The sequence below is a fragment of the Diadema antillarum genome, unplaced genomic scaffold (assembly GCF_040938485.1).
Source record: "Diadema antillarum isolate AM-2024a unplaced genomic scaffold, OU_Dant_1.0 seq00000782_RagTag, whole genome shotgun sequence".
NCBI classification, from domain to species: Eukaryota; Metazoa; Echinodermata; class Echinoidea; order Diadematoida; family Diadematidae; genus Diadema; species Diadema antillarum.
In genome coordinates this window covers 1,257,188-1,279,655 of record NW_027271670.1, presented here as the reverse complement: position 1 = coordinate 1,279,655, position 22,468 = coordinate 1,257,188, and the positions used below count along the sequence as shown (strand labels likewise).

At 36.3% G+C, this 22,468-nt stretch overlaps 1 protein-coding gene across 1 annotated transcript; it reads left to right on the top strand.

The window, feature by feature from the left end:
- Window positions 1-6,802: 6,802 nt before the first annotated feature.
- On the top strand, window positions 6,803-12,890 carry LOC139739099 (toll-like receptor 2 type-2). The gene is made up of 3 exons (XM_071649718.1): window positions 6,803-6,875; window positions 10,234-11,016; window positions 12,244-12,890. Exons 1-3 carry the CDS (start codon window positions 6,803-6,805, stop codon window positions 12,888-12,890), a joined length of 1,503 nt encoding a protein of 500 aa, XP_071505819.1.
- Window positions 12,891-22,468: the final 9,578 nt, after the last annotated feature.

Sequence of the window (22,468 nt, the reverse complement as noted above, 5' to 3'; positions counted from 1 at the left end):
AGCTTTTGACCTCGAAGGCGACAATCCGTGTTGGCAAAAAATTTGTTGCGACACGGATTGTCGCCCCGTCACTGATTGTCGCCCCGGGCTCGGGGTGGTTCCTCCGGTGTTAAGCTTTGGTGGGATGGGTATGACTGGTAAGTTATGCGTATGTGTGTGTGTGTGTGTGTGTGTGTGTGTGTGCGTATTGTGAGCTGCATGATATGTGATGTATATGATTTGTTGTGTGTGTGTGTGTGTGTTTGTGTGTGTGTTTGGAGTATAATATAGAAACTGTGCATGTGCGGTGGTTGCATGGTGGTAGTGGTTTGTTTGTCTGTGTGTATACGTGTGCCTGTATGCTTACGTGTGTATGTGGAATACATATAGTGGCGCTACTGTGGCAATACAAACGCCTTCAGAGTGTATGAGCACGTGTTTAAAGAATTCACACCAGCGTTGATCTAAAAATAGTATGGGTGTGTCAACCAAATATCAGCGGTGAGGCGGGCTAGGCGAGAGAGAGACCGAGAGAAAATACATACGAGGGAGGTACCCTCCCCAAATGTTATTTGTGTTTGTTCATTTTCCCTGCAGTAATTTTCTTCCATCAGTCTTATAAACTAGAACATTCATACCACTATTCTTTGTCCCAGAATAGGTTTGGCATGCTTTATGCATGAGCGAATAATTTCCACACGCCGTAAAAAATTTGTCAATCGTTACTTGATTTTAGCACAAACGAACTGCCATTGCACACCGCTAATACATACGTAATATAAACAAACACCAACAAACACTCAAACAAACCTCATAATGCAAATAAACCAACTCAACACTTTTTTCCTTGATATTTATTGATTTCATTCAAATCATTCATAAATCGACCCATTCTGGGTGCAACATGAACAAAAAAAGTTACAAATGGCAATTCGAAACAAAAGCAAATCCATTTGTCAATTTATACCACAAATAATCTCACTTCAACATAGATAACTCGATTATAGACCAACCCTACTAATGATTTCTTCACGAGAAAGTTTTGACATGTATAGGGCCCTACCAAACCTATATTCCTTGAATATATTGGTTTGGATCATGTAACACCTTCTTACTTACAAGGGCATATACATTAAAAAAACACAAATATATTACACAAATCTAGAATGAAATCAGTCATAAAAAACCCGACCACCCCCTCCCCTCCCAAACCGAAACAAATCTAGGGTCTACATCTATCCTAAATATCAAATCCTACCAACATCCGTCATACCATTTATAACTATCCTTCTTCAAATCCAATCCCCAACCCACCAACCCCTGATTAAACAAAACCTAAATCATCCCACACCCACATTCACCGACCCAAATACATACATACACACACACATACACACACGCACACACACACACACACACACACACGCACACGCACAAACGGACACTAAATTATCATGTGCACGCGCACATACACACTTCCTTGAAACCTCACCATGACTTTTTACATGGCATGTTTGCATGGATGTAGCCATGTAAGTGATGTGTTAGTATTTCAATGATTATGTCCAGAACGATATTACCCAGCAAAATGTGCTTCGAGGGCGGGCGACAATCCGTGCTGCCAGCCCCCTACACGGATTGTCGCCAGGCGACAATCCGTGTAGGGGGCGACAATCCGTGCCGCCAACGCCCGTCACGGATTGTCGCCCCGAGCAGGAGGCGACAATCCGTGTAGGGGCGACAATCCGTGTCGCAACACCCGTCCTTTCCAAGGGAGTGCATATTTTACGTAACCTTTGCACACCCACACACAACACTCGCACGTTCTACGAAGGTTAACACTTCGCGTCGCCCCCTGTTATATGACACATACCACATGTACATCACTGAATACGTACAGGTGAAGGCAGACGAACGCATGCGCGCACTCACAATTACAACACACATACACACACACACACACGTTCACGCACACACGCACACACACACACATACTCCGTTGGCTCAGTCATATCATACACATAAGAATGCAGAGACTCCAACTCTCCCGCTTTCGACGGGAGATCCCCGCCGAAAGCCCATTTTTGCAAAATCTCACGTTCTCCCGCTTGAGATTTAATTTACTTCGTGATTAGGAAAGATTTATAACTATTATTCGTTGTATCGCGATTATATGGGAGCGTCAAATTTTTGAAATCAGTCATTTCTCAATGTAGCCTTGTTTTGTTTTTGTTTTTTCATACGGACTTGGGCTAAAAACCGATCTTCAGTTAAGACATCTCGACATATCATGCTTATGATAGAACGTAATGTCAAAGTCATCATCCAACTTATTTGTGGGATTTTAATGAAAGCAACGTGTGTGGAAAATCGCTTTTTTTTTCAATCTTAAGAGGTTGCCGTTGGCCTGCTTACAAATGACAAAACATTATATTTCCTTTGATTCTTTTGACCAGAAGTGTAAATTTAGAAAAGGTTGTTGCTAAAATTGCCAAGTTAACTGATTTGCTTGATGGAACATACTAGCGACAAGGCGTGATGTTTCATCAGATGGACTACCCGTACGTTACTGAGATTTACACTTACGTTGGTTGGTACGTCCATCTACGAGAGATGGAAAAAGTATTTTCTTTGATTCCTCATCATGGAAAGATAAACAAGCCTTTGAAATCGAGATTTGCTAATAACAATTTAGGACTTTGCAGAGGAGTTCGTTCTCGACATGAGTTTGTTGTTTGTGGTGAATAGAATGCGTTTTCAACTCCACAGAACTGCATGCATTGCTCAATATCTTGTTTGTTCAGAACGTTCATGATGTTCATGCGAATCTCCGTGATAAAAACTTTGCTATGTTTGTTAGGTTATAGAGACTGCCTAGATCAGATATATCTTTGAAAAAATCATCTTATTATTTGGGAGTGAGGATTTAAGTAGGGGATAGTGAAATAAGAGGTCGAAATGTTGAGTTTTTCTGTAAAATGCGCTTAAATTTGAGAAAATGTTTAGTGAAAGGGTAATATTTCAACAGATATTATTTAAACATAACGAATTTGGTTAAATCTTCAGTCGTCTACCATTACGTACAATTTTAGAGTACAAGCTTGATATTCTGCCCACACATACACATATCCCTTAAGATATTTTATTTTGATTCTGAACCGAGTCAAAATACAAGCTATTTTAAATGGTATTCAAATGTATGTGCAGTATTATTCCTCGCGGACGTTCACTGCTCTGGACATGGTAAACTTCCGCGGTGAATAAAAACTTGTTCCTCTGGGAAGATCCTAGTATAATTAGGTTCATATTAAAGCTTGAATTGTATTCTTTCAGGTTAGAAAAATGATTCTGAGCAATTGCTACTCTTTAGATTTGGTGCTGTTTTGGCACAATTGTACATCGATCAAAATTTTGACCCATATACCGGGTGTCCCAAAAAAGCGGAACGGTGGATTTTCAGTACCTTTCGTTCTAAAAGTGATATATTTTTTGACATCATTAGAAAGAGCATCTTCCGCAATAGACCATCATACCAAAATCATTAAATTTGGTTCAGTACTTTTTATTCTACGTCAATTTCTGTAAATGCAGTCATTTTCAATTTTTTGCGACTTATGAGATAATAATTTGGGTGCGACACGCGTTCCATATACGGTGAATTGTGTAAGCTCGTTGATCCATGTCAACAAAAAATGACGCTTTCACTTTCATATTGGGCGCGCGCACACACACACAGACACACACACACACACACTGTTTTTTTCCTGGCCCGTGCCCAATGTGAAAGCTGTATCTTTTGTTGACATGGATCACCGAGCTTACACAATATTCACCGTATGGATCGCACTCAAATTAATCTCATAAGTCGCAAAAATCCGGCGAAATTTGAAAATGACTGCGTTTTCAGAAATTGGCGTAGAACAAAAAGTACTGAACCAAATTTAATGATTTTGGTATCATTGTCTTCTGCAGAAGATGTGTTCTTTCTTATAATGTCAAAAAAATATCACTTTTAGAACTAAGGTACTAAAAATCCACCGTTCCGTTTGTTTGTTTTTTTTTGGGACACCCGGTATACATACCTATATACAGGTATATATATATGTATATACATATATATATATTTATTTATTTCTTTAAGCCATATAAAGAATTTTGTCGTAAACCGAGCTAACTCCAAGCCTCTTAAGTTGAGATATTTGCGAGTAAAGCTGCTAATATGTGTATACATTTAGAAAATATGAGATATATTTCATTTTAACTTCTATAGATTATTCTTTGTTATGCTACTAGTGAGGTATTACCGGAAAGGTATCGTTTTGCTCGTATAACCGATGAAGGACATAATACTATTTTAAGATGTTCAAAAATGGCGCTCACCCATTTTGCAATGAAATTCTTCATTTTGAGGATGTCGATATCACTAGTTACCTGTGTAACAACTATATACATGGTCTTCTTCAAAGTATTAGAGAGGAAAGTGAGAAGAATCTATATGTATCATTATTGTAACTGTAAGTATTCTGGACACTTTGAGGTGTATTTATCAGGCTTCTTTGATATTTGCTTCTTTCTTTTTCTTTTACAGTAATTGTTGTTTTGTTTTTTTTTTACAATTTTGTATGTTCAATATTTTTAATCAAAGTCCACCAAATGAACACTTATGGGGGGAAAAAGATTGGGAATTATCCAATACAATAACCCGTTCCTTCAGTCGTTCTCCAAGAACCTTCAGTGTCTCTCAATGTGATTTTTTTTTCTTCTGCATGTCGACATGTAAATATACATGTAATATTTTATGCGGACGAGAGATGTGAAAAGTCAAGGAAAGCAAAATCCAGTGACCATAACGGTAAACATATGAATTTGTGCCAATTTAAATGCAACTCTTAGACAAAAAAAAAAACGATAGGAGAAACTCTGATATTTTTACTGCAACACAATTTTTACCTCACTTTAATCATTAATATTAGTAAACATACATTTATGACACAAATGACGAATTTTTTGTGTACATTTTTTTGGAACTGGGTATGCCAGGTTTCCGTCTATGTATTTTTGGTATGCACGTTCCCCAAAGGAACGAGCTTACAACAACATTGTATTTTAAGGAACATTTATCTCCGTAAAATACACATGTTTGATTTTCTTTTTGATTAAAAGTGAATGTCTGAGTGCACTACACTTGCAACGTAATAAAGAATTGATATCAAAAGCAATTTTTGGAATTAAGTTATTGCGCGTTTGGATGCAAGGAAGAATCTTGTTTAGTTAATTGATTTGAAAAGAACAAAATAACAACTAGGTAGATCTTGATGAGAGTCCTTGTACATATGTCAAGGCCTGCTTAAGATCAGGAAGGTGGGAAGAGACTTCCCTGTTCAGATGTACGATTGCTACCCTCCACTGATTGGCTGGTTTTCTTTTCTTTTTTTTTTTCGTGTGATTGGATGATCACTCGGGTTATGGTATTTTGTAAGGAAGCATGTGCATTGCGTGCGCTTATGGATCGAATAAAAGCCAGTCACAATCTGGAATGTTATAACGCTGCAACAGTAATGTGCATATGCTGGTAGTGCCTATTAGACTATACTCCAAAGGGGTGCATCCATGAAGTCTTAATTAATCACCAGGTGTCCACTAACATTGTCGACGGCCTCTCCAAGCTCGTGTGCAGACGTCGCTATTAATTTGAAACTGGTGAGAGAAAAACGAAATCTTTGTAATGAGGAGTTTGCCTCGTATGCATGCTGAACTAATATTCGTCCTCCGAAGCAATATTCAAGCTTAAGTACCAGACCGATTCAAAAACTAATCTCTTATGATCTTGTTTATGCATTTGTGATCATGTTTAAGTTAACGAGAGAAAACTTCACTTTAATCTCCTGCAAATGTGGTTTGATAGTACCGATTTTAACTTCATAGCGAGATAAATATTGCCATTGCACATCAAATTCTTGATATCCGTCGATATGTTGTGTATATTCGTTTGTATTATCACATCCCCGCTGTCCCGGTCAGCTATTATCACCTGACAGCGCTTGAAGTAAATAGATAAACGAGATATGAGTAAAACGTAATACTGATAAAGGTCATCTTTTATAAATGCAGTCAACCTCTAAGTCGAATATAATGCTACCGTGCACAATCGAATAACTATTTGTTTATATCCGACCAAAGAAGAATTTGAAGCAGAGCTTGAGGGCTATACCAGGAGGGAGGGATATTGGTGTATCAGGGGCGCTTTGTGGGCAAAGAAAATGCCAAAAATGCCAAGAAAACAAAAAAAAAAATCATTAGGCATAGATATCAGATTCAAATAGTGTTGTAGATAATCACAGAGTTCACGCATTTCTCAGACACTTAAAATGCTGGTCAGTGACTAGTTTACTATTTCCACATTTTAAAATCGAACAATATCTCATACTCAACATGAGGCATGAAAAACACAATAGCAGGAGATGGGGGTGATTACTGCTTCCCTATTTTTTCCTAACCGAATTATTATTTCTTTTTTTTCATTCATTTTCCCTTTGGTTGTCATACTTGAATATGACCAATGTTACACCACATGTTCGACATTCCACATATCCCACGTCTGTGCACTGCATGACGAAATGACGTACACATTTCTTCTTTTCAAAGTTAAATGGAAATGATCCATTGAAAGATTATGTATTTAAAACATCAATCTTGAGAAAAAAAAATATAAAAACGATAGAAAATTGGAATAGCCAACTGTAATATAGATGTGCAATGCTTGTAGTATGTTGGCCATTCTGAAGGGAAATAGTTCAAAAATAGTTTGGGCGCCACTTAGAAGATGTGGAGTACAGCAGGGACAACAATAGGACCAACAACAAGAGACAAGAATGGAACAATGGAAGGCCTGCTTGGTATGAAAAAAATGGTGACACACACACACAAAAAATGCACAGATTTAGGCCAGTAGGGCCTACAGATGGCCTGAGCTGCAGTAGTGGTCGTGGTCAATCAAAATAAAATGCTCTTACAACACTGAGCTGGATTTTTTTTTTTTTTTTTGGGGGGGGGAGGGGATCACAGAATGAAAAACAAAGTGGAGGCAAAACGTAATAAAATGGCTAGATCTGAATGCAAATAATATGCAACGTTTAATAACATATCAGTCGCAAAAAGGAAACTTTACGAGAACGTGTCATTTGGAAGAAATTCCAAATGACGCTGAGCTCTTTTTTTTTGTGTAGTACATTGTACTAACATTTGGCGTTTTCACGTCAGCCCGATGAAAATCCAAGCTCGGGATATTTTCCAATTTCCCAAGTCAGAAAATAGTGCGCTATTTCGAAACATCGGGCTGATGTGAAAACGCCTAATCTATACAGAAGATATTTGGGACATCCAAGCTCGAGATATTTTTTAATTTCCCAAGTCAGAAAATAGCGCGCTATTTCGAAACATCGGGCTGATGTGAAAACGCCTATTGAGGCATCTTCATTAACAATTGGTTTCAACCAGTTGACACTGCCCAGGAAAAGCTACAACTTGCCTGCTTCTCATTTAACGAGTAAGAAAAAAGAAATTCGCACATACCATAATTACATCCGAGAATCATGATTGAGATCGCAAAAACAATTGCGTTCGTGAGGTTTCAGCAATCGTGAATTCTGCACCTGTTTCTGCGTTCCAGACTGGCTTCTTAACACATTTGAAAGGAAAATCGCATGAACTTAACCATGCTTTAAATGAAATATGTTTACAAACGTAACATCCACTTCAAGTTCAAGTTCAAGTTCATATTTATTCGTCCATTTTGTCTCACAGACAACAGACATCAACGGCCTATTAACCAAAAAAAAAAAATTAATCTTTACCTTTAGAAGGGGGCAATAACTTTTATATTATACAACTTTATCAATTACTCTATAAAAATTCAGGGGGAAATTATCATTGATGAATGCAACACGAAACCATTTTATCGTCATAGAGAAAGCAAATTAAAAAAAGTCGTTGTATATGAAGCAAATGAAATACTCAAACCTTTAGAATTCCCCTCCCCCCTAAAGATTGAAACGTACATTCGCCATAGTAAAACCACACCGGTCTTATCGGAAACTCTTTTCTTTTGTAAATTAACTACCAGTATTTTATACTGTTGAAGCGTAAAACTGCTGAAGTTGAAGCGTAAAACTGCTGAAGTTGAAGCGTAAAACAAAGCATCATGCGCTGAGTCAACACTCAACAGGTGAACAGATAACCATGCACAATTTAAGAACATGCTAGTATTTATCGTCATAAAAGCGGATAAACTTAAATATCTTGGAATCAGTAGAGTGTAAAAGCATACTAGAAATTGATTTATCTAACGTGCTTTGAAATGCATTAAACTTTAATCCCTCGTAAATCATATTACTTGAAGGCAGCCAGAATAGCATACAATTCAACCATAACGACAAAAAGAATGAAGGAAAAATAGCTCTCATGTAATTCTAAATGTTGTAAAAACTGTAAGTACATTGTATTTGGCATGGTCAACACATCACCTCACTTTGGAGAGCAAAAGCAAAAATGGTAGAACGCTTAGGCGAAAATGATACAACGGTAGCATCTTCCTCAGTTAGAGGGTGGGTACTGGAATCCGGGGTTGTGGAGCCTTTAGGTGAAGCATATTAATGTGCTCCATCATGTGTTCCATTTGGCAAGTTCTTCTTCAAATCTACCGAAGATTGCATGGTGCATGGACACACACACACACATACACACACATTATAGGTCCTGTTTACCTTTAGGAGCATTAAAATGTTCAAAATATCACTTTTGATACATATATTGTGTAGGTCAGTTGTATTACAAAACATCCTGCCATCACAGCCGACTATATATATATATATATATTTTTTTTTTTTTTTGGCAGTTCAACCACAAACATAAGGAGATGTCACTATTTTTCTCATTAAACCATAACTCTAGACGGATTTGTCTGGAAACATTTTTATCATAACTATTGTTTACATTTTGTATATTTTACAATACTTAACATCGATTATACCGATTTAATCTTTACATTGGTTGTTTCTATCCCTAACTCACATTCAAGAACTATTTTGAAGCACTAATGCTGGGTTTTTGTTTCATCTGCAAATGGTAAATTATTCCTTAACAATCCACCACTAAAGTTCAGTCAAGCTACTTACAATACACACATCAACAGAGCACCAATGTCAAAACCAACATACCCACTTAACACACTATAAACCACATAACACAATTCATGCAGACAAAAGACACCAAAGCCAAGCACAGACACGTAAGATACACTCATAGTTTTGATATTTACCATAAGAATTTTCGTCACCAAATACTCTGTCTTATTCCGTCTGATTGAAATCACACATACACGTATTTGCATTTATAGTGTAACCTACTATGCATTTTATTCTAATTTTATTGCGTCGCTGGGGCAACAAGACCTCGTATCTGAAATTTTGGTGAAAATGATCTTTTTTTTAAAATGGATGGTAAGGTAGTCAGTTAAGTGATGTCCTGTCCAAATCCTAACTGTCTTGACAAGCCACCGCGGCATGTCAAGGGAAAGGCTCTCCCATTTGATATCGTGCTTTGGCTGCCATATATATATATATATATATATATATATATATATATATGCTCCCCTGAACATTTCACATTTTGTAGATACGAGGTGTTGTCGCCCGGGCGACGACTGTTTGTTTGTCGGGCACAAAAATGAACACGGCGAAAGGCCGAAAGCTCGAAAATAAAAAGGCCGATTGGCAAGCCTTGTCCTGGATGAAATCTCCTTCGTTCGTACATTTTTACTTTGTATGGGTTTTACACCTTCGAGTACGAAAAAATGTTGTGTCGGTACCACCTAACACCTGTGTATATATGTATATCGTGTGTGTGTGTGTGTGTGTGTGTGAGTGCGCGCGCCCATGCGTGCATGTGTGTATTACTTTATTTTCGACACCAAAAATGTGTGTGTGTGTGTGCGTGTGCGTTTGTGTTTCAGTCAACGCATATGAAAACCTATGATAGAATCCGACTTATTTATTGTCAATTTCCGTGGTATTGTCCTGAAAGGGGGAATTTGCTGCGTAATGAGCAATTCATGGCATTATCTTTCACTTAACTCCACTTTGCAACCTCTTCTAGTCATCTCTAAAATCTGTACCATTAAAAATCTTATTAAAGAGTGATTCGATAGAGGTAGGAAATCGTGCTGAAATTCATTCCATGCCGTTTTTTCTTTCACAGAATACGGAGACAGCAGCCAGCTGGCATCGGCAGACATGCATTGTAAGGACAGCGCGTCTTTCGTCCTATTCGCTATATTACATGTTCTCATTGCCCTGTCTCTAATGAAGAGAGTGGCCGTGGGGAATTCAACCTGTCGCATCGATCTGGTAAAACGTGAAGCGCACTGCAACAACTTGGATCTATTGTCGGTGCCTAAGAACCTACCCGGTAACACTGAGCTTCTCGATTTGTCTAACAACAAGATCACCACCTTGTACAATTCGTCATTCCTCGTCTACAAACACTTAAGAGTTCTGGCCATGATTGACAATAACATTTCTATCATAGAAAGCGGAACGTTCTTGAGCCTGCCATTTCTTCAGAGTCTGGATCTTTCACAAAACTTCCTTCTTCCGGTACCTCGATGGGACATGTTTGTCAGCACTAACCTAAAATATATTGGGCTAGAAACGTTGAACATTTCATACTTCTCTGATGATCTCTTCAGGGTGATGAATTCACCTTCAATATTGAGCTTAAACTACGACTTTGTTGAGGAAGTCAACTGGACGGAATGCCACAACGTATCATTTCACTACGTGTCACTTGGGTATAATTGTCTCGAGGAACTCTCGGAACAGTCTTTTGTGATAGATTGCATCGTAGATACCCTCGATCTGACCGCCAACCCAATCACACTCGTTAGCTCCGCCACAATCTCATCCCTCAAAGTCCGAAACCTTATCATGGACCTGGTAATGTTACCAGAGATAGAGTTACGCCACCTCTTCGAGGGTGTAGGTTCGTCGTCAACAATAACATCGCTATCCATCAAATTTATTAACCTCGCTTCCATACGGCATGGACAATTTAGTGCATTACAGGGAAAACAACTTCATAAGCTTGATCTCTCCCATAATATTCTTCAACAGCTCATTCCAAAAGGGTTCGAAAATTTGACGGGCGTGTTTGAACTGCAACTTAACAGCAATCAACTGAAAGCGATTGGTCCTATCCACTTCTCTGGTATGTCGTCGCTGCGAGTGCTGTCTTTAAGGGATAACGGGATATCTTTGATAAATATGGACAATTGTTTGTGGAGTGCAAATCTCACTTCACTTGATCTTAGCGGAAATAATTTGATGCAAGCAGGGGATCATGCATTCAACGGGCTGAAGATTTTGGAGGTTTTAGACTTATCTGACAACAATTTGAACGCAGTAGCGAACGTTCTGTTTTCGGATCTGGAGTCGTTGAACACTCTGATCCTGGTTAGGTGCAGAATAACGGAAGCACTTCATTTTAACGTGTCGTCCTTGAAAGTCTTAAACTTTCAGGATACAAAGGAAATCCCTCCAACAATGCTCTTCCCCGATACATTTCAGACAAATACTCCCCTTCTCCAAACAATAAATTTTAAAGATACTGAAATATACTCTCCTAGTCTGTGGGACTTGAATAAAGGTATATCTTCCTTTTACGGGCTGCATGATTTACGTGAATTAAATCTTGGTGGTACTGACATGAGATTTGTATTCGGTGCTCTTTTTCGAAACCTGTCCAGTTTGCAAAAGTTATCTCTAGACTATAGCCAGGTGAATGTTAAACCTTTCCTGCTTGAAGGTCTTTTTAGTGTGGAGATTGTCAGCCTTATAGGAAATGGGATATTGTCCCTTCCCGAAAAATTCCTAAACGATACAGTTCAACTGCGAGAATTGTCATTAGCTCACAACAATATAGTTTTCTTGAGAAACGATCTGTTTCGAAACATTGAAAATCTAACCGAATTAGATCTTTCATTTAATAGATTGGTCATGCTAGACATTGCGACCTTCGAGCCTATACTACACACCCTCTTGGTACTAGATTTGGAGCAAAACCAATTGGCTTGCAACTGTTCTCTTCAGTGGTTACCTGAGTGGGTTTCTGAGAGATCCATCTCTCTTGAATCTCGTGAAGAAACGAAGTGTGCTTACACTGGCTCACTTAAATCGGCTAAAGGAAGTCAATTGATGGATTTTGATCCAGGTAGAGAGTGTGGTCCACAGTTTGTACTCTACTTTTCAGTGGTAGCCAGTGCTTTGTGTGCTACGCTTGCTATCATCCTGATCTACTACAATCGCTGGAAAATAAGTTACGGACTTTTTCTGTGCAAGATCCACTTTATTGGTTACCGGGAAATCGTTCCACGAGAGCAACGAGAGGATTTTGATTATGCTATTCAAGTCATCTTCCACGATGAGGACGAAGAGTGGACAAATGAGATCTTTCGACGTGGTCTTGAGGAGAATCTGCCTGAATATGGCCGACTTGCCATTGGAGATGAGGCCCTTCGGCTTGGGATGTACTACCTTGATTCCGTTAACCGTCTTGTGGAAAACAGCTTTAAGGTGGTCTTTCTTATCAGCGCAAATGCTCTCAGGGATCACATGTTCCTTCTTAAATTCCGAATCGCCCTGGATCATGTTAATGAAGTGCAGATAGAAAAGATTGTGCTTGTGTTTCTGGAAGAAATACCGAACGCCGACCTGCCATTTCTGGTCCGTCTTTTCCTCAGTGATAACCGGGCTTATCTCATGTGGCCGCAAGACCTTCAAGGGCAAGCCTACTTCTGGGAAAAACTAGGAAAATACATGAACGTCAACAGATATTGTAATCCGCTGGTTCCTCCATAGTGGATGATATTAATTTTTCATCGAAGCCGGTTAGTTGAAACATGCGCCGTTTACGTACGGGGAGTTGACTGTACTTATAGTCTGTACGATCTGGCCCTTTCACTTCCTGTCTTGTCATTATCAGGAATACGTTTCTCGTTGAGGTTTATTTCATTTTTTTTCTCTCTCTCTCTTCCCCTTATCTGAATTGGCGCTGTAGGGTAGTGTATAAGACTCTTGACTTTAAAGCGAATTTTCTGTGTCCGAGTCCTGCGGAGTGTTATACCTCCTAAGACAAGACAGTTTCAATGTCCCCTTTAAACTAGATGTAAAAATGGGTACCTCACATTGATACGGTAGTTACAATTAAATACCTGATCTAGAAAGGACTCATGGCCATGGCTGGTCATTTTTGGTGAAGACAAAAAATATGAATTTGTCCAGTCAAAGAATATTTAAGCATGACAACATTGTAAATTGAAGTTAAGGTGTAAATTGTTATCATGATTATCCGTCATGTCATTTTTTTGTTTATTGGTGTGTTGTTGTTGTTGTTGTTTTTCTTTTGAGGGAGGTTCTCCCGTTTGATGGATTAAGGTATGTTTTTTATTATTTGATTGGGCCATTATTTGAAGAATTTACAGAGTACATGTATAGTATTTACAGTGAAGCAACAGAGCTGGTGCAAGTTTTACTCAGCATGGCCTACAGAAGTGTTAAATGCCTACTATTGCACAATGTCCCTCATCACCTAGTCATCCATATCTATTGTGTGTATTTCTGTGTGTGTATTTCTGTGTGTGTTTGTGTGTGTGTGTGTGTTTATTTAAAGGAAAATGTATTCCGTCTATCGTAATTGTGGAAGTCATTTGATGTATCTTAAAGAAACATGACATATGATGTGAGTAGACAAGTCTACGACAAACAATGTGATTATTTGACTCATTCTTGATATTATATTATGTTTTGTTTTACTCCTTGTTATATGGAAAATGAAAACTGAAGTGAATTAAACTGATCTGACCATCAACTTGTGGACGCACTTGCTGCGGTATTAGTTCAAAGTCTAATAATAAAATGTTACATGTTCCATGTTATCTTTGTAATGCCTAAAGATCATTCTTATGAAACATAGTGTATGTATTACGAGCAAGGTTTTCAAAAAGATGTGGTCACGGTGTTAAAGGTTAAAAGTAAAAGGTCTATAGAAAAATCTGCAAATTCACGTTTCTTTTTGTTTTATCAGATATCGATTGTTTTGATATAAAATTGACCATTTGTTCAAAATTCAAGTGAGTTTTTTTTTGTTGTTGAGTAAAGTAAGATCATATATATATATATGTGTGTTTTGGTATGATTATGAAGCAACATGTTATGTAAGGGGCTTAGAAAACTTGTAAGCGTGGGTAGTAATGATTATTATCATTTATTGTAATAATTCTAAAAATCTCACCATCTTGTTTAGTTTTCTTTCTAAAATTCCTTAATAGCTACATTTTGAGAGACGCCTAAACTCAGAAACATACACAATACAGGTTATGGGCACTGACAAAACGTTAAACCATTCCACATGAAGGCCCCCCCCCCCCCCCCAAAAAAAAAAAAAGGAGAGAGAGAGAGGAGACAACAACAACAACAACAGCAAACAACAAAACAAATAAAACAAAACAATCACTGTTATAACATATGATTTTCCGGCCAATTTTCATGCTTTTTCTCATTTTATATTCATGAATATGCATTTGGAATTTTACATAGCTCACGCAGGCAGAAAATTCAGAAATCTGAGCGATAAAATTTTTGTTTTTTCTTTTGGATTTTTTTTTTTTTTTTACGGGAGCTCTATTTTCCTTTCCATCGATTTATAATTTTACGCATAATTCGTTCAATTTCCAAATGTGAATTTTTGTCTTTTTCTATTCAAATCTTTTGCGTTTTTTCCCTATGAGTTTTTTTAGGGAGTTTCAATTTATTTCATTTTTAAAAGTGATAAAATAACTACTTCATGCAATCAAAAGAAAAATAGACTTTTTGAAAAAAGTGGGTAATGGAGTAATGATGATGTGGGGGAGGGGCGAAAGGTTCTTATAAAAACAAGCACGCAGATATTACACAAACCAAGAGTGGCTTATTGGTGTATTTATTATGAATTATGTTTCAAAAGTTTCCGTGTTTGTTTCTGTGTTTTTATTATATTGTCGTTTTTGATTTTATTTTTGTTTATGTTTTCTTTTTTTTTTTCCATTGCAAGAAAAATTGAAATAATAGGAGGTCAAAAACATCGAAAGCAAACACTGGGGACAATATACTCTGGGAAGCTCCGCATACACACACAAAAGAAAAGGAGATTGCCCCAAAATCTAAATCACATAATGCAATCACTTTTAAAAAAAACAAAACTGAGAAAATCACAATAAGATTACAATGAGCAACAAAACAATATCAAGCGTTTCAATGCAGTCCGAGATTGCTTTTCTCGAAGGTGTCAGTTAAACCTCCACGCTATTATGCTGCTTTGTATTTATATATACAGTGGCATGATGTTACCTGTATAGCGGTCCGCGTTAATTGCCATTTTTACCATCATAAAAGTAAAACATTTTCAGCAGCTAAGTGAAAAGGACACCACATCTGTTTCACTCAACCCACGAGTAAAATAAAAGCAAGACTTATTCTATATTGAATGCACTTATTAGGAAACACGAGTGTCCATTTTGAATGACGGACGAGGACTCCGTCCTCCGCCTTGAAAATGGATTTTGAATGCTCCTTTGTGAGATGCAAAATTCCTATCTTAGATTTTTGGTGCAAATTAATTGCTGTAATAGTGAATTTTGAATGACTGGATTTTTAGATTTTGATCGCTGATTCAGTGCTGCGGACCTAGGAAATGCGTGAAATTAAATGCTTTTAAATTGGAAACTTCAATGACAGGATAATGGACATTGACCGGGGAAAAACCAATATTATACATTATCAGGAACTTGGTTTTTCTTTGCTATTGTTTGTAGGGCCTACACTTTTCCCCTTTGGCTCTAAGCATTTTTCCGCGGTATACCTTGCTTCCATTTTTGATTGATTGGCCTGTTTTCTGTTTTCCTAATGAGCTCATCATCACTGTCCAAACAAGTAATGTCTGTGTTTACATGCCAGCTAATCCATTTGGTTTAAATTAAGCTTTAGACAAAATAGTAATGAGAGGGCCGGGGCTCTAATACGAAATGCGTGAAAGTCCTTTTGCCATTTTTCACATTTCCTAATACAATTGCATTTTGGGGTCTTTTTTTCAGGCTCTTAAAATAAGGTTTTATTATTCACAACACAAAAGTAGGCCCGTGAAATAATCAAACAACTAGGAAGGTCTAACTCAAACGAGGCCATAAAAAAATGAAAGAGAAAATGCATATTATCCAATTTCAATTTCATTTTCAATTCAATTTCGGTTTGTATAATAAAATTACACCAAAATATAAGTCCGAAACAAAAATGAATGATTTCATCTTTACAAACAGGGAGACACAAAGAAAAAAAAAAATACACCAAAACTATATAATATATATATATACATAAATACATATATATATATTATATATATATATATATATATACGTATATATATATATATATATATATATATATATATATATACGTATATATAATATAATTATTATATATATATATATATATATTATATATATATTATATATATATATATATATATATTATCATGTATATGATTTGGGCCGATTTCAAAAATATTCAGATTTTTCAATGCAAGGTCCCCGTGGAGTGATGGGAAGGACAGTGTATGGCGACAATAGAAAAATAAGCCTTTTTTTTCTCTTTCTTTTGTCTTCCGTGTTTTCCCTTGTCCCTCCGTCCCTTCACTCTTTTTTTACGTTTGCTTGTTTTATTTGTTTTTGTTTTGTTGTTGTTTGTTTTTATGGGGGGGTTTCTTTTTCATTTTTTCATCTTCATTTTCCCGCGCAAAATCCAATGTGAAACGCGGGGTGATCACCCCCTGTTTCCATTTTCCCTAGTTTAAGCGTGTAGGCATTTCTCTTTTTTTTTCTTCCTTTCTCTCCCTCCATTCTTTTCCATCTATTCTGTCAAGGTCGTGTCCATTTTTTTTTTTTATTTTTCTCCTGTCATGTTCCGTTGTGGTCCGTAAAATTATATCTGTTGATAAGTGTTTTGTAAAATAAGTTAATTTCATAAGTTTGTTTCATTTTTTTTGAGTGGTTCACAAACATACAAGCTTGCTTTTTTAGTGGACCTCTCAGTTTTTTTTTTTTTCTTCTCAACTAAAGCATAAACTTTACTTTTTTTGTACCTTTTTTGCCAGTATGCATTCTTTTTGTTTTATCTGTATCATTTATCTTTTTGCAAAGTCGAATGTTTTGTGTTTTATGATGTAATTCCAAATTTTTATTATGCGTTTATGTTTTTTGTTTGGGAAAGAAGAATGAAAAAAATAAATGAATTGAAATTGAATTGGAAATTAAAATCCCTTAGTTGTTTTTTTTGTTTTTTTGTTTTTTTGAGGGGGGTTTTCCAAAAAAACCCTGGTGACTTTTTTTCGTTGGCTAAAAGTTTTCAAAATGGGTTTTAAAACAGTAAGCAAAAAATTCATATGTCTTATGCATTCTAAGGCAAAGGCACGTAAGGCACGTATACAGCAGACCGGACAGGAGAGCTAAGAGACAGGCACGGGCAGTCCTCAGTATCGGCCCCCAAACAGGACTTCATCTGCTGCAAGTGCTCTAAGGATTGCCCACTCAAGAGTGGGGGCTTTACAGCCACTCAAGGCAGTTGCAAAACTTCCTTGCCTAGCTAGTGGCTACGCCATTCCACTTTCTCGAGACGAATGGATGCCAAACATATGCATTCAAAAGTGTTTTTCATGTGCAGTACAAAATTTGTGGGAAGTGTACAAAAATGGACCATACGCTTGTAGCACCATAATTTATATTGTGTTATACTACAATGTTTTGATGGTATTGCTCGAAACTAATGGAATTGCAAAAGCGATGTCATACACAGAATGATTAGATTTTAGTCAATCTTAGAATTGAAATCACTAATGTACTTTTGTGGATATGACGCCCTGTCCTATTGTAAATCATGATGTCCACGTGTTTCAAATCCCACACGAGTATGTATGTCCGTCATTATAATCTGTTATTGTGCCCAATTTACTCCGCCACTGAATTAATATTGATGTTTTATTTTTAATACGTTTGATGAAGGGTCCAATTTTGTCAATCTGTTTGCAAACATAACAACAGCAATTACACCACACACGGGACACAACACACACACACACACACACACACACAACACACACACACATTGCCGATTCTCACCTTTTAAACTTTCGCCTATAATATACACTGTATTTTCGTAGGTCCTTTTTCTATTTTCACAGCACACCACAATATTCCCATAAGCAAGTGGTTTTGTATCATTTGCACAAGTAAGTGAGCGGCTGCTCGTATGCATTAATTATTGTTTAAGTACACTTACTGTAATCGATAAGAAACAGAAAAAAAAAAGTTACTATGTAATTTACACTTGATCCAGAGATACCGCATTCATCAACTCAGATTGATAATATTTTTTTTCGAATGTATACAATAATACAATTTACGGGGGGTATATTTATGTTTCTGAAGTTTTCTGATCATTTACCAATATTCTCAATTTGTTGAATGTAAAATTGGGTCCGTAAAACAAATTTACGTGATGAAAATATGGTATTTTATAAAGAATCAAAAAACGCAATGTAGAAATTGCTGAAAACAGAATTTATTTTTTAGAGGAATGGACAGATATTTTATAGTATTAATAATGTTTAATTTTGGCATATAAAATGTTTTTAATGATAAATTAAGTAGAATAAAAAAATAAACCGAAGTAAAACCAAGAAATCCTTGGAATTACAAAAAGGTATTTTTGAAAATCCATGAACACTCTTAATTTCTTTGTATAAGTTTAACATATTCGTGACCCAAACTGAATTTAATTTGAATATGTATAAAGTCTGTCGAAAATAGATTAACAAAAAATTGATTTCGTTTTATCCCGTAGATTTATATATTATTTTTTTTTTGATAGAATGAAAAAAGGTCTCTCTTCGAATATCAAATGCAACATGGAAAAATCATCAAAGAGGTCCTAGGTTAAAAAAGCCTGATTCTCCGCCAAACGGATGATTATCACATTAAAACGGCATCAAAAATAAAATGATTTTCAATACGTATGCAAAACTCATTTAACTCATTTTTTTCGTTAAACATCGGTCTGGAATTTTGCTACTAAAAATCAGCAATACTTCTGCTCATTTTTACAGATTATCTTTTTGACCAAAAATCAAGAGTCTATTTATTTTCAACCCAAACAAGTCCCCAGTGAAAATTATTAATATCACCAAATCTTTAAATAGTTTTCCAAAATCTTGTGGGTTTTGATAAAAATAAAGTATGGACGTTTTTTGAAAGATATAGTTTTATCCATTCGCAGAAACCGTTTAAAGCCATATAATTTTCATCTTTCTTTATCACAAGGTATTTTTTCCAGAATCTGCTGAAAATAGCTAAAAGGTCAATCCTATTCCATAACAAAGATGATCCTCATGAAAATTAGCAAATTACCGTCCCATTTTCCTATTGTTTTATAATAGACTTCTTAAATTTATCCAATTAGTATGATTTTACCTATTCCCAATCAATATGGTTTTTCAGAAAAGAATTATTCCACTGATTTTAGCACTGATACAAATTTATTATAAAATTACGAGTGCTTTTGCAAATAAAGAACATGTTTTGCAGGTATATTTTGTGATTTGAGTAAGGCATTCGACACTCTTGACCATTCTATTTTACTCTCCAAACTTAGTCATTATGGTATTCGGGGACAAGCACTTTTATGGTTTAAAGATTATCTAACTAATAGAAGACAATATGTTACTTTTAATAGTTGTGAATCTGATCCCCTTTTAATCAAATGTGGTGTTCCTCAAGGCTCAATTCTGGGCCCACTAATATTCCTCCTTATGTTAATGTTATAATTAATACATCCTCTCTTTTCTCTTTTTGTTTTATTTGCTGATGATACCAACATATTTTATTCTCATAAGGATCTTAAGATTTTAAATGATACTTTAAATATTGAAATTAGTAAAGTATCAAATTGGTTTAAGTCGAATAAACTTTCTTTGAATATAAAAAAGACTCATTTCATTTATTTTAAACTTCATTCTCATAATGTAGATACGCTGATACATATTAACATTAATTATATCCCATTAGAAAAGAAAACAAATTCAAAATTTCTGGGAGTACATATAGATGAAAGTTTGACTTGGAATGAGCATTTGCATTATGTTACAACGTGTATTTCTAAAAATATAGGGATTATTTCTAAGCTGAAATTCTTTCTTCCTCGTTCAACTTTATTTTTATTATATAATTCCTTAATTCTCCCATATTTAAGTTATTGCAATGTTGTATGGGGAACTTGCGGTTCTACCAACATAAATTCTATTTTCAAATTACTAAAGAAAGTTATACGCATTTGTACAGGATCGCATTTTCTGGCTCATACTGATTCTTTATTTCATGAACTTAAAACATTGAAGGATTTTTATTTGAATATTATTCAAGTAGCAATAATTATGTTTAGATATAAACATGATCAACTCCCATCATCGTTTAATAATATGTTTAGTTTAAATACTTTTGTCTATTCGTACCCTACTCGTATTATGTAGAAATTTCCATCTTTTGAATCCCAAATTATTAGTGACACATAAATCTATAAGACATTCGGGTCCGGACATTTGGAATAATCTCCCGGACAATTTAAAGTCCTGCTCAAGTATTTATTCTTTGAAAGCTTCACTGAAACGATATTTGATACAATCATATCCTCCAAACCAATTAAGATAACAAATATTTATGGTAAATGATTGTCATTTTTTTTTTCAATCTCTATTTTCTTCCTTCAACTGCATCTTGCACCCACACCTGCAACTGCACTGCACCCACCTGATCACTTTCCTCCAAGAGAGTTTTGTCGTTGGATAGAGTCATTTTATGAGGCCTCCATCCATTTCAAGCTAAATCGCTTACGATGGTGGTTTCCTGCATTCAATGATCTCTGTTGTTTACTGAAAAATACCGTATATTTTATTTTATGTTTCTGTGTATATGCATTACTCAATGCAATCACTTATGTGTATCTATTTGTGTACCATGTTAGTAATAACTATTTCTTACTGAGCTCTTTTACAGGACCTGATCAAAGCGCTGTACATACATCAACAAACAACATTCACAAAGCATAGGAACATACTTAGTAGTTACAATTGAAATAGTTCAGTCTCAGGGATGCCAAGTTCAAAAAATTTTATGAGTGAGATTTTAATGACTCGGCATCTCGGCATGCGAATGTGCGCGCGAGCGAGGGAGTGGGAGGGGTTTTCCCCCCTGTGGCCTCCCACGGTAGGGAGCTTTTTCAATTTTTAGCTCTTAATGGTGCGATCAGGCGGATACTTAAGTGACTATTTTTTACTTATTTTGAAGACAAAAGGGAAATATACCTTCAATTGCAACTATCACTTTAATCTTTTGAGCTATGCTCATTATTATAGGCCCAAGTTGCAGACTTCTCCCGATGTGTGAGAAAAATGGGTGTCATGTGTGAGAAAAATGGGTGTCATGCGTGAGATCGTGAGATGTCCCCTATATGCTTGAGTCTCACGCAGAATGCGTGAGACTTGGTAGCTCTGCAGTCTTGAGTTTCCTTCTAAACATTTCCTCTGAATCACATAGACGGAGTTGTTTTGGTAGAGTGTTCCAGACAACAGATCCAGCATATGAAAATGTACGTTCGAAAGCTTTGGTTTTTGCTTGTGGGATTTGTAGGACTGTCTTATCATTTTGTGACCGGAGCTGATATCTGGTGGCTGTAGGGGCGGTTAGTATAGGTTGGATAGGTATTGAGGAGCGGTATTCATCATGCATTTATAGACAAGAAGGGCTAGTTTGAAATCGATACGCTCTTTGATGGGGAGCCAGTGTAACTGCTTCAGTACGGGAGCACTCGGGGATCTTCTCTTCACACCAAGCACCAGGCGAGCCGCTCGATTTTGGACTTTTTGGAGTCTTTTCACATCACTGACATTCATATTTGCCAGCAGAGAATTTCCATAATCAAGCCTGCTCAGAACTAGAGAGCGCACAGCATGGTTACATGCATCTTCCGTAAGATACTTTCGAACATGAGATATGTTCATCTCATCTTCCTATCTATGAAAAAATTGAACGCTTATAATACATTTTTTTAATGATGTTTATGTACATAATATGTGTACGTTATCCATACTGGACGTCCCAGTCAAGCTTTTCATAGCTTCTGACGGTCCAGACAAAATGTGTAATATGTTTCATGTACAAATTATGTGCATATTTGTGAATAATGTATGTATATGCATTTTGTGAATAAATCAAATCAAATCAAATCAAATCAAAATGTTTCTCAGATGGAGGTTTGCTGTCTGGCACACTCTACTGACATTATTCTGTCATCGACAGTAT